The sequence below is a fragment of the Nannizzia gypsea genome, genomic scaffold (genome assembly GCF_000150975.2).
Source record: "Nannizzia gypsea CBS 118893 supercont1.2 genomic scaffold, whole genome shotgun sequence".
NCBI lineage: Eukaryota > Fungi > Ascomycota > Eurotiomycetes > Onygenales > Arthrodermataceae > Nannizzia > Nannizzia gypsea.
Window position 1 is genome coordinate 546215 of NW_003345200.1, and position 16405 is coordinate 562619.

General features: G+C 45.7%; 7 protein-coding genes across 7 annotated transcripts in view; 4 read left to right on the forward strand and 3 right to left on the reverse strand.

Moving 5' to 3' along the window:
• Positions 1-139: 139 nt before the first annotated feature.
• MGYG_02201 (hydroxyethylthiazole kinase) lies at positions 140-2073 on the forward strand (the record flags this gene model as incomplete). The annotated part of the gene is made up of 7 exons (XM_003174622.1): positions 140-239; positions 311-487; positions 545-680; positions 740-1153; positions 1209-1582; positions 1651-1751; positions 1813-2073. 7 exons carry the CDS (start codon positions 140-142, stop codon positions 2071-2073), a joined length of 1563 nt encoding a protein of 520 aa, XP_003174670.1.
• A 154-nt stretch (positions 2074-2227) lies between these two features.
• MGYG_02202 (isochorismatase domain-containing protein 1) lies at positions 2228-3052 on the reverse strand (the record flags this gene model as incomplete). Its single annotated transcript, XM_003174623.1, has 4 exons — positions 2228-2762; positions 2824-2877; positions 2953-2968; positions 3025-3052. The coding sequence occupies 4 exons, from the start codon at positions 3050-3052 to the stop codon at positions 2228-2230; spliced, it is 633 nt and encodes a 210-aa protein (XP_003174671.1).
• Positions 3053-4397: 1345 nt separating this feature from the next.
• MGYG_02203 (hypothetical protein) lies at positions 4398-5030 on the reverse strand (the record flags this gene model as incomplete). Its single annotated transcript, XM_003174624.1, has 4 exons — positions 4398-4494; positions 4628-4678; positions 4780-4865; positions 4947-5030. 4 exons carry the CDS (start codon positions 5028-5030, stop codon positions 4398-4400), a joined length of 318 nt encoding a protein of 105 aa, XP_003174672.1.
• Positions 5031-6670: 1640 nt separating this feature from the next.
• On the forward strand, positions 6671-8972 carry MGYG_02204 (hypothetical protein; the record flags this gene model as incomplete). The annotated part of the gene is made up of 4 exons (XM_003174625.1): positions 6671-7750; positions 7816-8193; positions 8427-8883; positions 8929-8972. The coding sequence occupies 4 exons, from the start codon at positions 6671-6673 to the stop codon at positions 8970-8972; spliced, it is 1959 nt and encodes a 652-aa protein (XP_003174673.1).
• Positions 8973-11494: 2522 nt separating this feature from the next.
• Positions 11495-11976, forward strand: MGYG_02205 (hypothetical protein; the record flags this gene model as incomplete). The annotated part of the gene is made up of 4 exons (XM_003174626.1): positions 11495-11560; positions 11615-11700; positions 11764-11805; positions 11865-11976. 4 exons carry the CDS (start codon positions 11495-11497, stop codon positions 11974-11976), a joined length of 306 nt encoding a protein of 101 aa, XP_003174674.1.
• A 788-nt stretch (positions 11977-12764) lies between these two features.
• Positions 12765-13805, forward strand: MGYG_02206 (hypothetical protein; the record flags this gene model as incomplete). Its single annotated transcript, XM_003174627.1, has 1 exon — positions 12765-13805. The coding sequence occupies one exon, from the start codon at positions 12765-12767 to the stop codon at positions 13803-13805; it is 1041 nt and encodes a 346-aa protein (XP_003174675.1).
• Positions 13806-15688: 1883 nt separating this feature from the next.
• Positions 15689-16405, reverse strand: part of MGYG_02207 (hypothetical protein) — a gene marked incomplete at both ends in the record, with an annotated part of 1962 nt that continues 1245 nt past the window's right edge. Inside the window, one exon of the mRNA XM_003174628.1 lies at positions 15689-16370. Within this exon, the coding sequence (XP_003174676.1) occupies positions 15689-16370 (682 nt within the window). The remainder of the gene's footprint in view (positions 16371-16405) is intronic.

Sequence of the window (16405 nt, forward strand, 5' to 3'; positions counted from 1 at the left end):
TACAAGAGGGATCTCCGTGTATTTGAATATATCGTTCTCTCGGAAATTCGTTCCTACATCTCTATCACATATACCCATACTCTAGATTTGCCGTTTCCATACGTTATAAGACTTACCCCTGCACAGATAAGATCTCAAAATGCCTGTGAATCTCTCCCTGTACCTGGTCACGGATTCCACTCCGAAGATCCTTGGAGAGAGAGATCTCTGCTCTGTAGTCGAGCAAGCTGTCCAAGGCGGTATGTTGCAAACCGGATGCTTAATATCCTTTTAAGTTCAAAAGTTGACCTATTGCTTGCAACGTGTATAGGGGTTACGATTGTCCAATATCGGGACAAGCATAGTGACACCAAAGATTTGATCGAAGCAGCTACGAAACTACATGCGATTACCCTAAACCACGGCATCCCCCTGATCATTAATGATCGAGTCGATGTTGCTCTTGCCGTTGGGGCCGAGGGGGTTCACCTAGGCCAAGACGACATGGGTACCGCTTTACGGTCTTTCCTTTCAATTTCTTGCTTTGACTAACATTATTTTCTAGACATTGCTCTTGCGAGAAAGATATTACCCAAAGGAACCATCATTGGAGTCACAGTTTCATCAGTAGAAGAGGCTCAGGCTGCAGTTGAAGGCGGTGCCGACTACCTTGGTATTGGGACCGTCTATGCTACTCCAACGTACGTATCAGCCTGATAGGCCACTTATCTATACCCAATGAAGTTAACAATGATGACAGCAAAACCAACACAAAATCCATTATCGGCACGGCAGGCGTCAAACGTATTCTCAGCTGCGTTGCGTCTCTAAACCCTAAAGTCGGCACTGTGGCCATTGGCGGCATCAACCTCAGCAATGTGCAGCGCGTAATCTATCAGTCTCAAGACACCAAAAAGGGCCTTGAAGGAGTTGCAATCGTCAGTGCGATAATGGCAGCAGAAAACCCCCGTGCAGCTGCTGCGCAATTCTTGAAGAAAGTTAGCCAAAACCCTGCATTTGCTACTTTCCCGGTCCCTCCTCGTGAGAACGAAGAGCATCTGCTTCTCGATAGGGTCGATGGACTTGTTCGAAAAGTAGCCACCGTTCACCCTCTATGCCATAATATGATAAACTATGTTGTGGCTAATTTTGCTGCTAACGTTGCTCTTGCGATGTAAGTATACCCTTTAGTCCATTACTTGGGGGTCAGTTTCTAACTTGGTCAACAGTGGTGCGTCGCCTATTATGTCAGGATATGGCCTTGAAGCCCCTGATCTGGCTAAGAACAAGGGCTCCTTGCTCATCAATATGGGCACGTTGAACAGCGAGAGCTTGGATAATTATCTTCAAGGTATCCGTGCCTACAATGAGGCAGGTAATCCGGTAGTTCTTGACCCTGTTGGAGCTGCTGCTACCCAGCTTCGACGACAGTCTGTAAAGACACTGATGCAGGGCGGTTACTTCGACCTCATCAAGGGCAACGAGAGTGAGATAGGCCATATCTATGGACATACCGGAAACCAGGTTGGCGTCGATAGTGGCCCGAGTACACTGGATATCAAGGAAAAGGCAATGCTGGTTCGAGACCTCGCCCTCAGAGAGAGTAGGTTGACCCTTTATTTTGTTGAGGCGGATTTTATCGATTTAACTAAACCTTGAATCTTTGTACAGGATGTATTGTCCTTCTTACCGGTCCTACCGACTATCTCAGCGACGGTGCCCGTACTCTTGCTATCCACAACGGCCACCCACTTCTAGGCCAAGTTACTGGTGTAAGTGTCCCACCTGTATCAATACTACATAGCAATGGGCTAATTAAACCTGAACTACCAGACCGGATGCGCCATCGGTACGGTCACGTCAGCATTCCTTGCGGTGGAGAAGCAGGATAAGCTCCTTGCCGTCCTATCCGCCCTGTTAATGTTTGAAATCGCTGCCGAACGAGCCGTGAGTAATGGTGTCAAGGGGCCAGGTAGCTTTGTCCCAGCACTATTGGACGAGCTGTACTCCCTCAGAACACAGGCAACTGAGTCCAAGGCTGCTTCACTGGATGTCCTCAAGAAGGCTGCAAAGGTTAACTTCATCCATTTTTGAATAGCTGCGAATATGCTTGGAGAAAGAACATGGAGATAGAGACTTGGATAGGGGTAAAAATAGTAACGAAAATTAACGAATAAAGACTCTACTGCTTTATTTTTTTTAAGTAATCAAAAGTAGTATATACTGGTAGACAGAACATATACATCAATCAGATCTTACTAGCAGCACAGAATGCCTCCAGAGCACCCTTGGTGTCCCTTCCGGTCTCCTTGACAATGCCACTAATTTCCCTAAAGACTCCAATCTTGGAGTCACCCATGATCTCGAATAAGATGCTCTCGCTTGTGGTCACGATAGCGCCAGCATCCCTCAGCCGAGCCAACGCAACATGTCTTTCCTCAACATTGGCACTGCTCACTCCGTCTGCCATGATATACACCCGATGGCCCAACGATAGCAAGTCCAAAACTGTCTGGGTAACGCAAACATGCGTCTCAAGGCCGACAATGATGGCATCAAGTGGCTTTTCGGTGGCAGCGTTTGGCAATTTCTCCTTGACTTCCGGCGTTATCATGGAGAAAAGTGTCTTGTCACAGTTGATGCGCAGGTTGGGGTTTGATGGCTGTAGGTATTCATCGAACTCGGCAACGGTAGAGCCCAGACGAGCAGAGTTTTGTGTGGTAACGTATATCGGAATGTTGAGAGGCTTGGAAGCTCGTAGGAGTTTTAGAGACGTTGATACTCTAAGATTTGATATGTCAGTTGGTAGCGATGACGGTGTAGCAATTGCTTGGATGGACTCACAGTTTCGGGAATTCATATGTGATAGTTCGGAACCTCTCTTGGATGTCACAGATGCTAGATATGAGCCAGTTAGCCATACATTCGACAAGTAGACATCACTAGATGACTGTTTGAATGGTAGTGGCGTACAATAGTGCTGGGTTTGCTATTAACAGGTCAGTATGGACGAGATGCCAAGGGGGGTGAGGACGAGAGACTGACCGATGCGGGCGGTCCTGGCGTTTGCCATGGCGGAAGAGTGTATAAACCGAGACTGAAGAGGAGCTGTGAATAGTTTCTTAGCAAGCATTATCCAGGCAAAGCCGTAAATAAAAAGAAGATGGCTGGCTTGAAGTTGGGAGCTGAAGATGAAGCCGAAGCCGAAGCTGAGGATAGTTTATTTATCTCGTTGGTCGGCGGGCGGCTGTCTGGGGCCGAGGATGAGGGGAAGTTTGGAGTTGGGGACACGCTAATAAATCTTGCTGTGCATCCCCGCAGGTTCGAAGTCGCCGCGAGAACTATACAATAATACAATAATAAGCAGTTATATAGATACATAAGGGGGATATAGATAGATGGGGGGTCAATTATGGAGAGACACAAGAGAACGTTAGCGGTCAACTGCTTGCTGGCCATATCACCAATAACTCACCAGCCATAACTAAGCTTCTGTTTGGGGAGCTACTTAACTTGCTGGTTTCTTCGCAGATATCCGGGCCAACACCGACAGTCATATGTTTCATAGACTTGGACCTAGACGGATAACCTTCTTCATATCTTTGGACTTCTGGCCCTCATAACATGTCTTCTCTTATCTCGAGCTGTCACCATTCTAGCTTATTCCGTATTCATAACCAGACCATGTAGATCAAGATCGGTAGCTAGGTACACAATCCAGGATCAGCGCTATTCAGTGAGATGACTTTCCCGTGTGGCGCTTTCTCAATATTGGGGCTGGCATCAATTTAGTGTCGGACTCAAGTATTCGTGGTCACACTGAGCTTGTGCCACGAGGTAGTGATGCATGGCCTCTTTGTTGGCAGTGTGCAATCAGGCCAGGAGGGCGGACCTTGATATATGGAAAGACTTAACAAGCCGCATCGTTCAGTTAACTAGTTAGCCAACCCTTAGCTAACTACCTAAGTGCTCTCAGGGCAAAGGGTAGGTCAAAATCCCTGGAATGGCACGGGATGGAATAGATACAAGCGACTCACCTCTAGACTCGACCACCTGGAGAACCATTTCTAGGTAGTTAAGCGGTCATATACTCCGTACATACACATGCCTGCTGAGAGCTCAAATGTAGGGAGATCAATGCGATAGCTTATAGATGCCGCTATTTCGGAGATGTACTGTTCAACTACGTCGGCAACGGCATCATGAATCAGCAAGGCCATCACACTGGTTGCCAGAGAGATGAGTTACAAAAGGACGGAAACAGTAGATAATAAATAACGTCTGCGTACAAAACAAAAATGACTGACTATAAGAGAGAGTTATACGCGTGTAGTTGCAATACCCCGAAAAGCGGTCGTACTGTAGTTAGGAGACTAAAAAGTACATGTCTTGTTGCTGCTTGACGCTTTTCAAACCCCTTAGGATCTTTGGAAACACTGAATTGCTGATGCTCCCCCATCCAGAGTATTACATCCAGGACCGTAATTACGATACGGCGTCTGGCATTGCGGGCCCCTAATAATACCGTCGTCAGTAACTATTCACCAATGACTAGTGGCAACTAGCTAGCAAATAAAAAAGGAAGAGGGAGAAGAAGAAAGGATAAAGGGCATAGTCAACTAGTTGAATTATTTGAAATCGTACATACCGATAAGCTGTACAGTAAAATCCGGGACGGATTCCGATAGCTTGGATATCGCTATTTAGAGAAACACAGCAGGATGATTAGTGGCTAAATATTTCGCCAATAATTCGCTTGGCATGGTCAAGCTGCTGTCCTAGAAGATACTAGGTACTCACCGTTCGTCAGTGAAACGCTCAATGCAGGTGTTCAGGGCAATAGGCTGTGGCTGGCCACCGCACCCAGGTTCTTCAAAGACTACGACCTGATGCAATGGGTCTATTTAGCGCCAACATCAAAAGCTCAGGTTTGAAACCTGAGTTGAAGCAAAACTGGGGGAACGCACATTTGGATTTGGCTCCTGTCTCTTAACCATCCCAGCAAGGGCGCTTGGGATGAGCAAAAGGGTGGCAAGCTTCATAGAAACCATTTTGACGGCTCAGGCTGGAGATCTGAAAAGGTGTAAACTGAAAGCTTTTTGGTATTTGAGGGCTGTGGGAGTCGAAGGTGGCAGATGATGAAGATATCATTGAAGAAAAGGAGGGTGCCATCCCCTTATTTATGCCTGGGCGTGTGGCCGTACAGGGCCTTTTGTCCCGCTCTCAGATATCTCATGCAATCGCTATTTTGGTATTGTTTGTATGCATGTAGGCACGAATATGCGTCTGGGGATCAGCACATTTTCTGTGACATATTTTTGCGCAGAGCGCCTCGGAATTTAGGCCTGCATTAGTTCGGTCGATTCAAGTATTCGCAGCCACACGTAACACTGGCCTTGTGCCATGCTGTCACGCGTCCCAAATTTAGGTAGCCACACAGGGTTTGTCTGTAAGCCTTATTTACAGCTTACAAGACATCAACAGGACAGCAAGTAGGCCAGACCAACCGTCGGGCCTAGCAAGAAGTTGAAGAATCAATGATTGTACAAGTTCATGGTCAATGAACCTCATAACTAGTTAGAGAGGCATCTGTTGGACCACAAGGGACAAAAAGGCCTAATGCCCCAAGGATACCTTGGGTAATGAGTGCGAGTCGCAGCTAAAGTGGAATATTCCAACAGCACCCCAATGGCTAGTCATCAGAAGAAGAGATAATAATAACTTTAGTTGCAGCAAGGGGCAAACCAACGATATCAACACTAACACATCAATATTGGTGCGGAGTAGAAACTGCTGAATACTGCATTTGGGGCTTGGCCATTCGCGGATCGGACGCAATGTCCGTGACTCGGTTCAACACTGAACTCGAAAGAAAAGGTTGGCAACTATGTAGTACCCTCAATGCCCCTTGGTTGTTCAATCGGCTAGTCCATGAGCGTTCGAGACATACAGCAAAACATGAAATTCTCTCGTGTACCCGGTCTAATCATGAGTACAGGAGTATTCGGGATATAAAAAACCTGTCACCATTCCGGAAAGTCGGTCAGAATGTTCCAAATATTCTAAGAATAGGCAAATCCTCTGGCCTTATCACGCTTGAAACCTGTTATATGCTCCCGTGTCGAGAAGCCGCCCTAAAAAATAGTCCAGCCCGTCTGCCATCAAGCCATTGGGCACCTCAGCTAGCCACTACAAAAGGTGGTCATGCCTCGTTGGTGGTATCGAGCCCATCGCCTAGTCTCCCGGTCTGCGTAGAACTTGCGTCAGCCTGGTCCCGTTTCTTGCGTGTTCTGGTAGGTATCGTTTACCATGAGCTGCAGAGTCTTCCAAATTGAGTCCTATATTAGCTGTAATTTGGACGTTTACTCACGTTATAAAGTAGCCGAATGGACGAATAATGCAGCAATAAACTTTAGGAAAAAGCACTTTTTGAGGTAAACGCAGCTACTGAAACCTAATTGGGCATAGCAACTCGAAAAACGGCCAATGACAGATACTTTCGTGGCACGCTCCACTGTCTCGTACCTGGCCAATAGGAGCAGCCGGGTCGCCAACCGCGCAAAGGTCGAAGTTGGGGTAAACAACAACATCCGAATGTTTTCGGCGTTTTCCTTCCTCACTTGATCCATCCTCATCCTCACCTCACTCCGTATCGACATCTAACAGCCCAGCATAGGCATTCTCGGAAACCATGGACTACTACCGGCCTTGCAATTTGTGTGGAATGATGATCGACTCGAAATGTTCAGGAGTAGAGATGTGGAAGGCCTTGTTCCAACTTATAAAGCTCAAGGATATTAGTGGGGGCCCTAGCCCGCTTATTAGTCCATCGACTATGTCAAGACGCGCCGTCTATGTCACCCATTCCGCATGTTGGTCAATTGTAACCATGGTCATTGGAACAAAGTTAGTCGAACCTAAATGGATTGACAACTTCTGCTATGTTCTCCGAGATATAGGCCCTATTCTCCCTGCTATGCAGTTCCCGGATTGCCCAGAGGTACCTGATAACGCCGACTGTGCTGACTCCGAATTGGTGGAGGAAGGGGATCTCCGTGGTATAAGCAGTACTTTTTGCGGAGTATATCTTCCACCAGAGATTATCCAGACAATCTACCAACATCTGAACTACCAGGATCTTTGCCATATGAGAAGACTAACGGGGATAGAACCAAATATTAGAACGTGGTTTAGCGTTGGGCGAAAATACCTTGCTTATAGACCACAATTCCTTGCAGAAGGCTCAAGACAGGAAATATCAAACAAGATCGAAAGACTCCTTTGGAACGTACATCACTGCGCGGAGTCTATACCTAGCATTTGCAACTATAGCGTAGTCTGGGATAACGTTGAGGCTCTGCTGCAACAGATGGGACAGTCTTTCTCTAGCATAGAGGCGGACCCCCCTATACGTTACATCCCACCATTATCTCCATGGCCAAACATTTCGATCGAACACACTATTAACTTGTATTCTTTGTGTCAAATATCTCTTAACTTTTGCTATGTTCTCGACCGCAGATACCTATGTGGTTTTAAGATTGGCCATGGTACCGTTGGATATACGGGTGAATTGACGATTACAGTATCACTACAGGAATTTGGTGGTCTACGCATAGTTTCTGATAAAGAAGGCATCTTAGGCGTGCAGGTGAAAAACATATCCTGGCAAAAAGACTGGTACGGATCTCTCGCCGGCTTGGGTGACCTTATGTTTGATCAGATTGAATGGGCTGTTGGATCTCCTGCAAAACTGATAGCCTCGTTTGATGTAAGTTTTCTATCTCCCTTTTCCACTTTCCTACATATGATGCCTTCCTTGCTAATTCCGACTAGACTTTTAAAATACATAAAATCTCAATATTCAATGACACCAACCCATCGCAATACCAATCTCAATCCTGGAAACATCGGCTTCCACCCGAAAACTTAACACCCGTTTTCTTAACAAATCACAGATTATTTGACTGCACTTTGCCTCTATCCCCTGTGGGCAGGAAACTAGACACTGCTGATGCTATAGCTGCTTTTGTTGATGCAAAGACTGAAGCTCTTACGGCATTCTCGCTGAAGTTCGGTAATATTGAGGTTCAAATTGGCGACCCATTTCATTCGGCAGCGAAGCTTTCATTCTATGTCAACTCTCAGGCAAACGAAAAGTTTACCGGAATTGCTTGTGCAGCGTCGGATAAACCCACTGCTTTAGCGGTTAAAGTATATATATTATCGCCTCCCTATCTTTCTGTACGGATGCAAAGATCTAACTGAAATTTCTAGTTTTTCACGAACCTCGGGAGATGTATTGTATTTGGTGACTCATGCTTAAAGACAAAAGAATGGCATTATTCGATGTCACCTAACGGAATGTTTTGCTCTTCTGGTCCCTTTGGGGTTAGTTCTTACCTCCTTTTTGTGCTCCTAGGCAGCGTTACCTAATTAATGTTCAGGATAATTGGGGAGATTTGCGAAGAGTATCCGTTGTTGGAGTTCTACAGCCAGCGCCTGAGAAGCAGTATAAATCCACTAACAACTTTATACCAACCATACAATACCAAATCACAACTATTAAAATTGGGCCTATCGGCCCAATTTCCGTCTTTGTTTCCTCTGCTCGCTTTATTGGCGTATCTCAAATTACGATATACCGCGAACCTGAAACTACCTCCCTTTGTGGCATCAAGGTGCTCCATGAAAACGGGTTTTCAGATATGCTAGGGCAAGACAACGAAGTGGCCCAGGTTTGCACTCCACAAGGCAAATTAATATATATACGAGTCTTTTACGATATCATATATGGGGTAAATTATCTAGTTAAAGGCCTACGTTTTGGGTTCCCGTCCTACACTTTCGATGTAGGGAGCTTGGAAGGCGATATGGTGGAAGATATTGGCCCCTCGACAGTCAGTAACCTATTATCAGCTATCTTAATAACTACTAACCATATGATAGCGTTGCTTATATTGGCTCTTTGGCCCCAGCTTCTCGTATCTTAGCTTAACTACTTCGGACATAAGATTGTCGACCCATTTTTAGGTATATACTGTGATATTCCCTACTTTCGGCTCAACGTCCTGCCCTAGTGTATGCCAAGTTGATTCTGTTAACACAGCCATCCACTAATCAATATGAAACATCCTTTATTTAGGCGTCATGAGGTGTACTTCAAAATCGTACCTTACTGCCAGCAGCCTCGAGGCTGTGGTAATGAAGACTTCCTGGGCAGGTTTTACAAATGAAAACCGAATTTCCATTGGTTACCAGAGAGGATAATTTGTCTATACTTGACCTTGAGTTGAATCATGGTTATCAAAAGGGGTAGACTCCATCTCTCATCTGACGCCAGCCATGTGCGTCGGCCGGGGTTTTTGGTTGCTGGATAGCTGAGTTGACACAAACACAAAATAAATGGTTATTGAATGGACTGACTCCTTGGCTGGTGAATTACTATCCAGTAACATTTTCGTGGAATAAAAACTACGCGTTAAAGGGAATATTAATTAAATATTTGATTCTTGGACCAAGGGCTCATTCAAAGGCAGCGGACAAAACATAATAAATTCACAGGTAACAAAGTTCAACCTCTCGCCAAATCATTTCCCTGGTTAATAGCCATGGGAGGCACTCTAACAATAGATGCATGTTATTTATTTCCTCAATATAAGAGCATACTCACTCTGAAAAGTCTTTATCAAACGTATTGACGCCCTCGCCACACCATAGCCAACATCAGCAAGCTAGCTTACATAGAATACTGCATCGAACCACTTCCAATACACCTTCTCCATCTCATTTGCTGGACATTCACGGCTACGATAGGATACGCGGACATTCGTTCACGGCCGGCTTGTTCACTGCATACGTATGCAGGTGTATACAAGGGGAGGCTATACAGGGCATTATATGGATTGGCTACCTGTTCGCCCAATCTAGGAGACAGGGCAGCATACTTTGCAGCAGTTATTTGCATCTGCTATAGGGGGCTATAAACAGGGATATACAAACAGACAGCCGCTGTCAATCGAACCCCAAGGACAACTTCGATCAATTGAGGTTTTAGTGGAGTGTTCAAGTGCTTCCCAACAGTTTCGTATGTTGTCATTATGCCTCCGTTTTTACTCCATGCTATGACTGTCTCTCGATGAATACCTAGAAGCCAGATGACACCGAGTATACCAGCAGCTTGAAACACAGGCAGCTCTAGGCGCCGTGCGGGGAAGATTTACACCTTGTTGCAGGCACATGCAGAGCCCGCAGAGTCAGCGGCACGGACGCACAGTATGAATCCGAGTGGATCTAGGAGCACTGAAGTCCTCTGCTTTGCAAGGGGTTTCTTGGATTAAACCACAGTGCGGACCAGAGAACTGGGAGACTGCTGGAGTCTGGGGCCAATTGGCCTGCCACGTTGTACATTAATCGAGCCAGGGTTCTCCCAGTTGCATATGTTTATGCATTGGTATACATGGAAAGTTTACCCTTGGGATTCTTTCCGGTTAACTAGTTATGTTGCATGATAACGGGAGATGGTCAGCAGACGCCAACCTGGGTGGGTACGGACATTTCTTTGGCAGTCGACATCCAGGGTATTAGTTGGCAATTATGCTAGTTATTCTATACATAATCAACCCCGAGTATATGCCGCTCCGGCCCTAAAAACAATATTTCCCTGCCGGCTCGTATATTTGCATAATTATTATTTGTAAGACTGCATAATACCATGTAGATCTATAGCTAAGGATTACCCATGTTGCTCTTCTAGCCAACCTCCCTCCCCAGGCGGGCTTTGCGAGTTAAATTTAGTTACGCCAACTGCAACCTACGTCCAATTTAATTACCCGCCATTGGAAAGTAATTGTCTTCTTGGTAGGGCTCCCTATCTGTACCGTAGACCCAAATAACCATTATACATAAAGAGGTCGCGATGCTGAACCAACCAAATAAGCTCCGCTTTGACCAGCTAGCTAACTAGTTAGTTAACTAGTGGCGGTAGCTTTCTCGGGCCGTCCCGTCAGCTAATATGTTAGTTTGGCCGCTCACTTGCTGATCTTAACGAATATCTGGTAAGAAGCATTCTTTACCGGAATTGGTGAATGCAGTCTCGCTAGTTTCTGGCAAAAAGACGGCTATTGATATACCTTTCATGCTCATGCATGCGACATTTACCCTGGTAGCTGAACGGGATGCAGTTTGCCCAAGGATACTGATATCCATGCACTCGAGCGCTGCGCTGGGTACGGAGTAATCACCCTGCTTTTACTTCGGCATCCATGAATCATCCCCTTCCCATGATGCATGTTTGCATTTCTTTGCCTGTTAGTGATCGGATAATTCCAGTTCTAATTTCATGAAAGGGTATTTGCTCCGATTTTGCCCACAGGGCTCGGGTATATATAGCTGGAGTATCCTCCCTCGAGGCAAAGGAGTCTTTCACAACTCACAAACCATTCAAACAATCACCAGTCATCGATCAAAATCTCCTTTTAATATATCTTATCAAGAAACTTCCTGAACAGGCAATATGCAGTTCTTCACTACCTTGCTCCTTTTGGTGCCATTTGTCCTGGCCGCACCTGGTGACGACCTTGTAAGCTTTTCAATGAACGCAATCAACGTCAGATATCTCTCTAACTTGCAGTAGGGCACCCGTCACAGTGATTTCCGCTGCACTGCTGCATCAACCCTCCACCTCATCGAGGGCGAATGTACCACCGCTAGCGGCGCCCTGTATGTTCCGACTTTCTTTATGAGTTTATAAAGAATTCAGAATTCGCTGCTAATAGCCACTAGGTCCATCAACTTCCTCAAGGACACCGACTGCGACCTCCATGCGTAAGTGGCGAGCCTAGTTTGTTGATACAGATGAATAGAGGTATTCTAACGTCTCATAGGACCACCGACTGCTCTGACACCCCAGACTACCGACTCCTGCAGCAGGGATGCCGCAACTTCATGCCAGGTGATGAGAAGTACAAGGCAATCAGGTGTGCTGCTAAGGCATAAATGATCATATCAGACGTTCCGGAATATGAAACTATTGAGAAACAGAAATTCATTTTGCCGGATATCACGGTGTACCTGTTAGATATCATTAATAGCCAATTCAGCACTTTATTTGTTGAGTGTTTGGGTATTTGCATTCCAAATCATAGTTAAAGCCTATTTTCTAGAGCATATCCGTAATCTCTAACTCCCTTTGGTGTCCGTTTATCGATAGGCAAAATTGGGAAACCTGATTAAATTGAGGGTGTCATTGTCACCGACGTCTGCAGTCAAAACAGAGTGACTGTAGTAGAGTAATGCTTGACTTGTACATAATACCTGATCGCAGATACCACTCAAAAACAGTGGCGCCGGTATTGTAATAAAAAAAATAAGCTCTAGACCAATCCTGTATTGTTATGATCGCTAACTCCAAGCACTTTCCAGCGCTATCTGACGCTGTAACTAATAGACCAGCTATTATTCAATTGTATTTTTTTTTTTTTTTTTCGATGTGAAAGCGAGAGAAAGAAGAAAGAGGAAAAATCGAATTTAAATAAAAAAGACCCGGCCAATGGATATCACATGGTGAGGCTGAAAGAAACTAATCACGATAAGGCTATTAGTAATTCTTTGTTTACTTCCGCTTTCACACCTTGTTGATATTCAAATCTTGTAGCGTCAGTGACCAAAATATTCAGCAGGATACCCATGTTGCTTACATATATACTCCGTACATCACCATTTGTAACCAGTTCATTCTTTGGGGGATCATCTGCTGCAGCCCAGTATAGAAAACTTCGTCCCCCATGATAGATCTTTTAGGCTTACCTGCTGAATTACTCCTATGGGTGTTGGAGCTCTTGAGTGCATCCTTCTATCGAGATGACATCCGCAGGTTAACGGTTTGCAAGCAATGGTATCCCGCAGCACACGTTGTGTTCTACTCCGACATATACCTACAAGCCGAAAGTCTATCCAGATTTCTTCTCCGCCCGAGTCACAGTACGTCGGACGACTCTTCCAAGCATAAGTGGAATCACCTTGCTATAGAGCTAAGAGGGTTTGAGAGCTGGGACAGTACTTATGCTCAGGGTCTAGATGATCAGGCAATCCAGGCTTCCTTGGGTTCATGGACGAGAAATTTGAACAGTGATCTCACCAAGCTTGCAACATGGCTTCAGGGAAGTAGGACTCTCCGTACGCTGCGGTTTACCGCATGGAGTGAATTCAACCCTAAGCTCCCAATGCTCCCGCGCCGAGAATATATATTAATGGATAAAATACTCGGTCTTCTCTCGCTTGGCCGGCTGAGTGTCCTAGAACTGGATACCTGCGGAAGCAATTTTATTCACCAGGACGAGTCCCAACTACACTCGAGACACCAGATGCATATTTGTCAAGATATAGCGGCTCTTCTTCCACAGCCACACCGGCTTCGTTTACGCATGCGTGAAATATGCCCACTTGTTCTCTACACTCAGGATTCGGCGGTTCCATATTTAAGGTCAGTTATAGTGAACCTCAGCCTGTCAAATGAACCCTCAGGTATCACAGCAGCGTCTTATAGCAGAAGATGTGGTTCATCTGATAGGTCTGGCTCCCTAAAGTTACGATCTGATATGGAAGGCCAGGCGACTCGCCTTGCAGAACAAATGACCCACCCAGCAACCGTAAGAGTCATTTTCCATCCTCATAACGGGTGTTTTGCTTCCGGGTGGAAACTGCAGTACTTTGAAATTTTGACCAGAAAGCGCGCTACGCTTCAGCCTTTTATGCCTTGGGATGGTGATGGCAAAACGGAGTATGAGGACTCAGAGGGCTCAGAGGGCTCAGAGGAGGAGGAGTAAGGGGGCCACGCTCTGGTGGCTATCACGTTCTATGTACACCATCTGATATCCAAGGTATAATAAGTAAAATAAGTAAATTAATGGCTTCATTTAGTTGACTTGTTTTAATTAATAGGCCTCATCCCATACACTTTCTTCAGCTGATCCCAATTAATGTCTTCACCAACTAAAGCTTGCAGTCTTTGCGAACCAAAACGCTTAGCGTGGATTGCTAGTCTAGCACATGTATGCAATATCGAACTTTTATGACTTCATAAAGTCAGCCAGCAACTTCAAAGCCCTGGAAATTTTTGTATCCGAGCACTCGATCCCCACCTTCTCGAGGTTCTAAATGAATAAGTTTCTAAACTCAATAATCGGTCTGTCCTCGTCAGAAAGGGACGGAAACGTGATAATATCGGGACAAAGTGCGAGATGCTCTAAGAGCATAGGCTGAGTTTCGCCCCAGCCTATAATTCCAGTTAGGTTGAATTCGTCGTCGAATAGAAGATTACCACAGTTTTAAGATATGAAGAAGGTTTCCAATAAGGTTTTATAGTTAACTCGCTGCGGGAGCTTAAACCTTGCTATTAGCTCGAGCGTATTGATTGGCTATTCATCGTTTACTGGCCTATTATTTGTTTAAATAGAGACATTATAAACATTCTGCTTGTAAGTTTCTCGAGTTTCGAAGCAATTTCAAGAAACACCACTACTTAGTCACTTCTATCCGGTGGCTCTTACTATTCGAGATGTTCCGTAAAGGAATCCCTAAAGCTGTGACTGGATTGCTGCTTAGTTGACTAGTTAGTGAACTAACTAGTTAGTTAAGGCTGACTCTGGCCCTAGTGAAACTTTCTTTTGTCAATCTGGCGATTGCTGAACTAACTCGTTAACAGAAACATTTAATACTCACCTTGATTTTATATCCAGCTACAGTCTGTCCAAAAACAAATACGGTTCTCTACAGGTGAGTTGCTAGTTTATAATCTGAATACAGCGGCTCCCAAATATCTCGTATCTCCACAGAGGATTCGTTTGACCCTCAGCGAGACGGGTATACCTGCCATGGAGGTCAAGATTGGTGGTTTTAGAGAGGGTAATGTTATTCCCTAAAACCAGTCACTCTCGCTCATATGGTAACCATTAGTAGCTATATGGAGCTACCCCCTAATAATCAACAGCCAGCTACTCCCGTAGCATTGCGTACACCAGGAATGACTCATCGAGGAAATTGGGATACTAGCATTGATATATGGGGTTTGGATTGCTTGATAGAATATCTCCCAAGATTTAATAGTTCAAACTCGAGACTGTCATATAAGTTTAATTGGATATTTCAGCCGGTGGTGTAGAGTAGGGCCCCTAACTCCGAACTTTGTAACAGTGCCAGTATTATGTAGAGACAATAGAGACAATGTACGTCTTGCAATTCCTTAGAGGAGTTTTATGCGCTTGAAAATGAGCCAGGATATTGGGTGGTGGGGTTAAATGTACTGAACCTTTCCCTTCGTTGTTTGCATTCTTAGTGTTATTGAATAAATACCTTCGCAGAGCCATAGGCAAAGTAAGTTGACGATCTGAAGGCACTGTAGTTGCGGGTATAAGGGTATCAAAAGCTAAGTGAGGTAAACCCATTCAAAATAGTCAAGGTGAACGAATTAAGGGTAGGATGTTACAAACCTACAGCATAATACAAAGACAAAGGCAAGGGTTTTAGAAAGTAAAGAAGCTCGCTTTCACAAAGGCATGTCATTGCTCCTATCTGCATCTGTTAGGACTAAAGTGCAGCACCTTAAGAATAAGTATAGAAAAGCCGCCCACACACAAGCCAATCCAGCACCCGGCTCTCCCTTTCCGCCACTTTTCCCATTAACGATAAAAGTCATATTCATACTCAGAGCTCAGTCGGCGTGTGTTGTTGGGTTCTGCTTCTGTTGCGTATTCAGCCATCCAAAGGCAGACGCTCCGCCGATCGGATTGTTGCTTGGTCTGGACTTCCCAGGCCAAGGAGTGCTGGAATGATTGGATATGTGGTTCAGAACGTCTCCGTTCTCTCCACTAGTTGATCGTGTTTGTCTGTTGGCGGGCGGGCCGTCGCCGGACGTGCGGTCGGCGATGGAAAGCTGGGCCATACCGCTTGGGGCGTTGGCTGTGTTGGACCGGGTCAGCGTCTTGGTGGGCTTTAACACTTTCATGTTACGCCTGGCGGCGGGGCGCTGGGACACAGCGACGTAAGATGCTGGCTGCTCTGGCTTGGTGGAGGATGGTGCGGTGGGAGCCGCATCACGTCTCCACGAGCCCCAGTGTCCGCTTCCTTCGTCACTCTTGGTGCTCGGCCTACCATGCGATTTCTCGCTAGTAGCAGACTTAGGATTGGCCATGTCAAGGCTGGTATCCTCCGAGTCACTGATAGCCTGAGATGAGCGGTCCTTGTCTTGGCTGACCAACGCCTCAGATGATGTCTTGAGAGAAAGTGCAGATTTCGACGGCTCGGGTTGATTGTGGCTAGGTCGACGGCCGATAACACCAGCAGATTGTTCTGCATGAGAGTCACCGGGCGTCTGGGTGTGCTGTTGCCCTCCTCTATAGGTGATTGCTGGGTATCCTGGGTACAATGA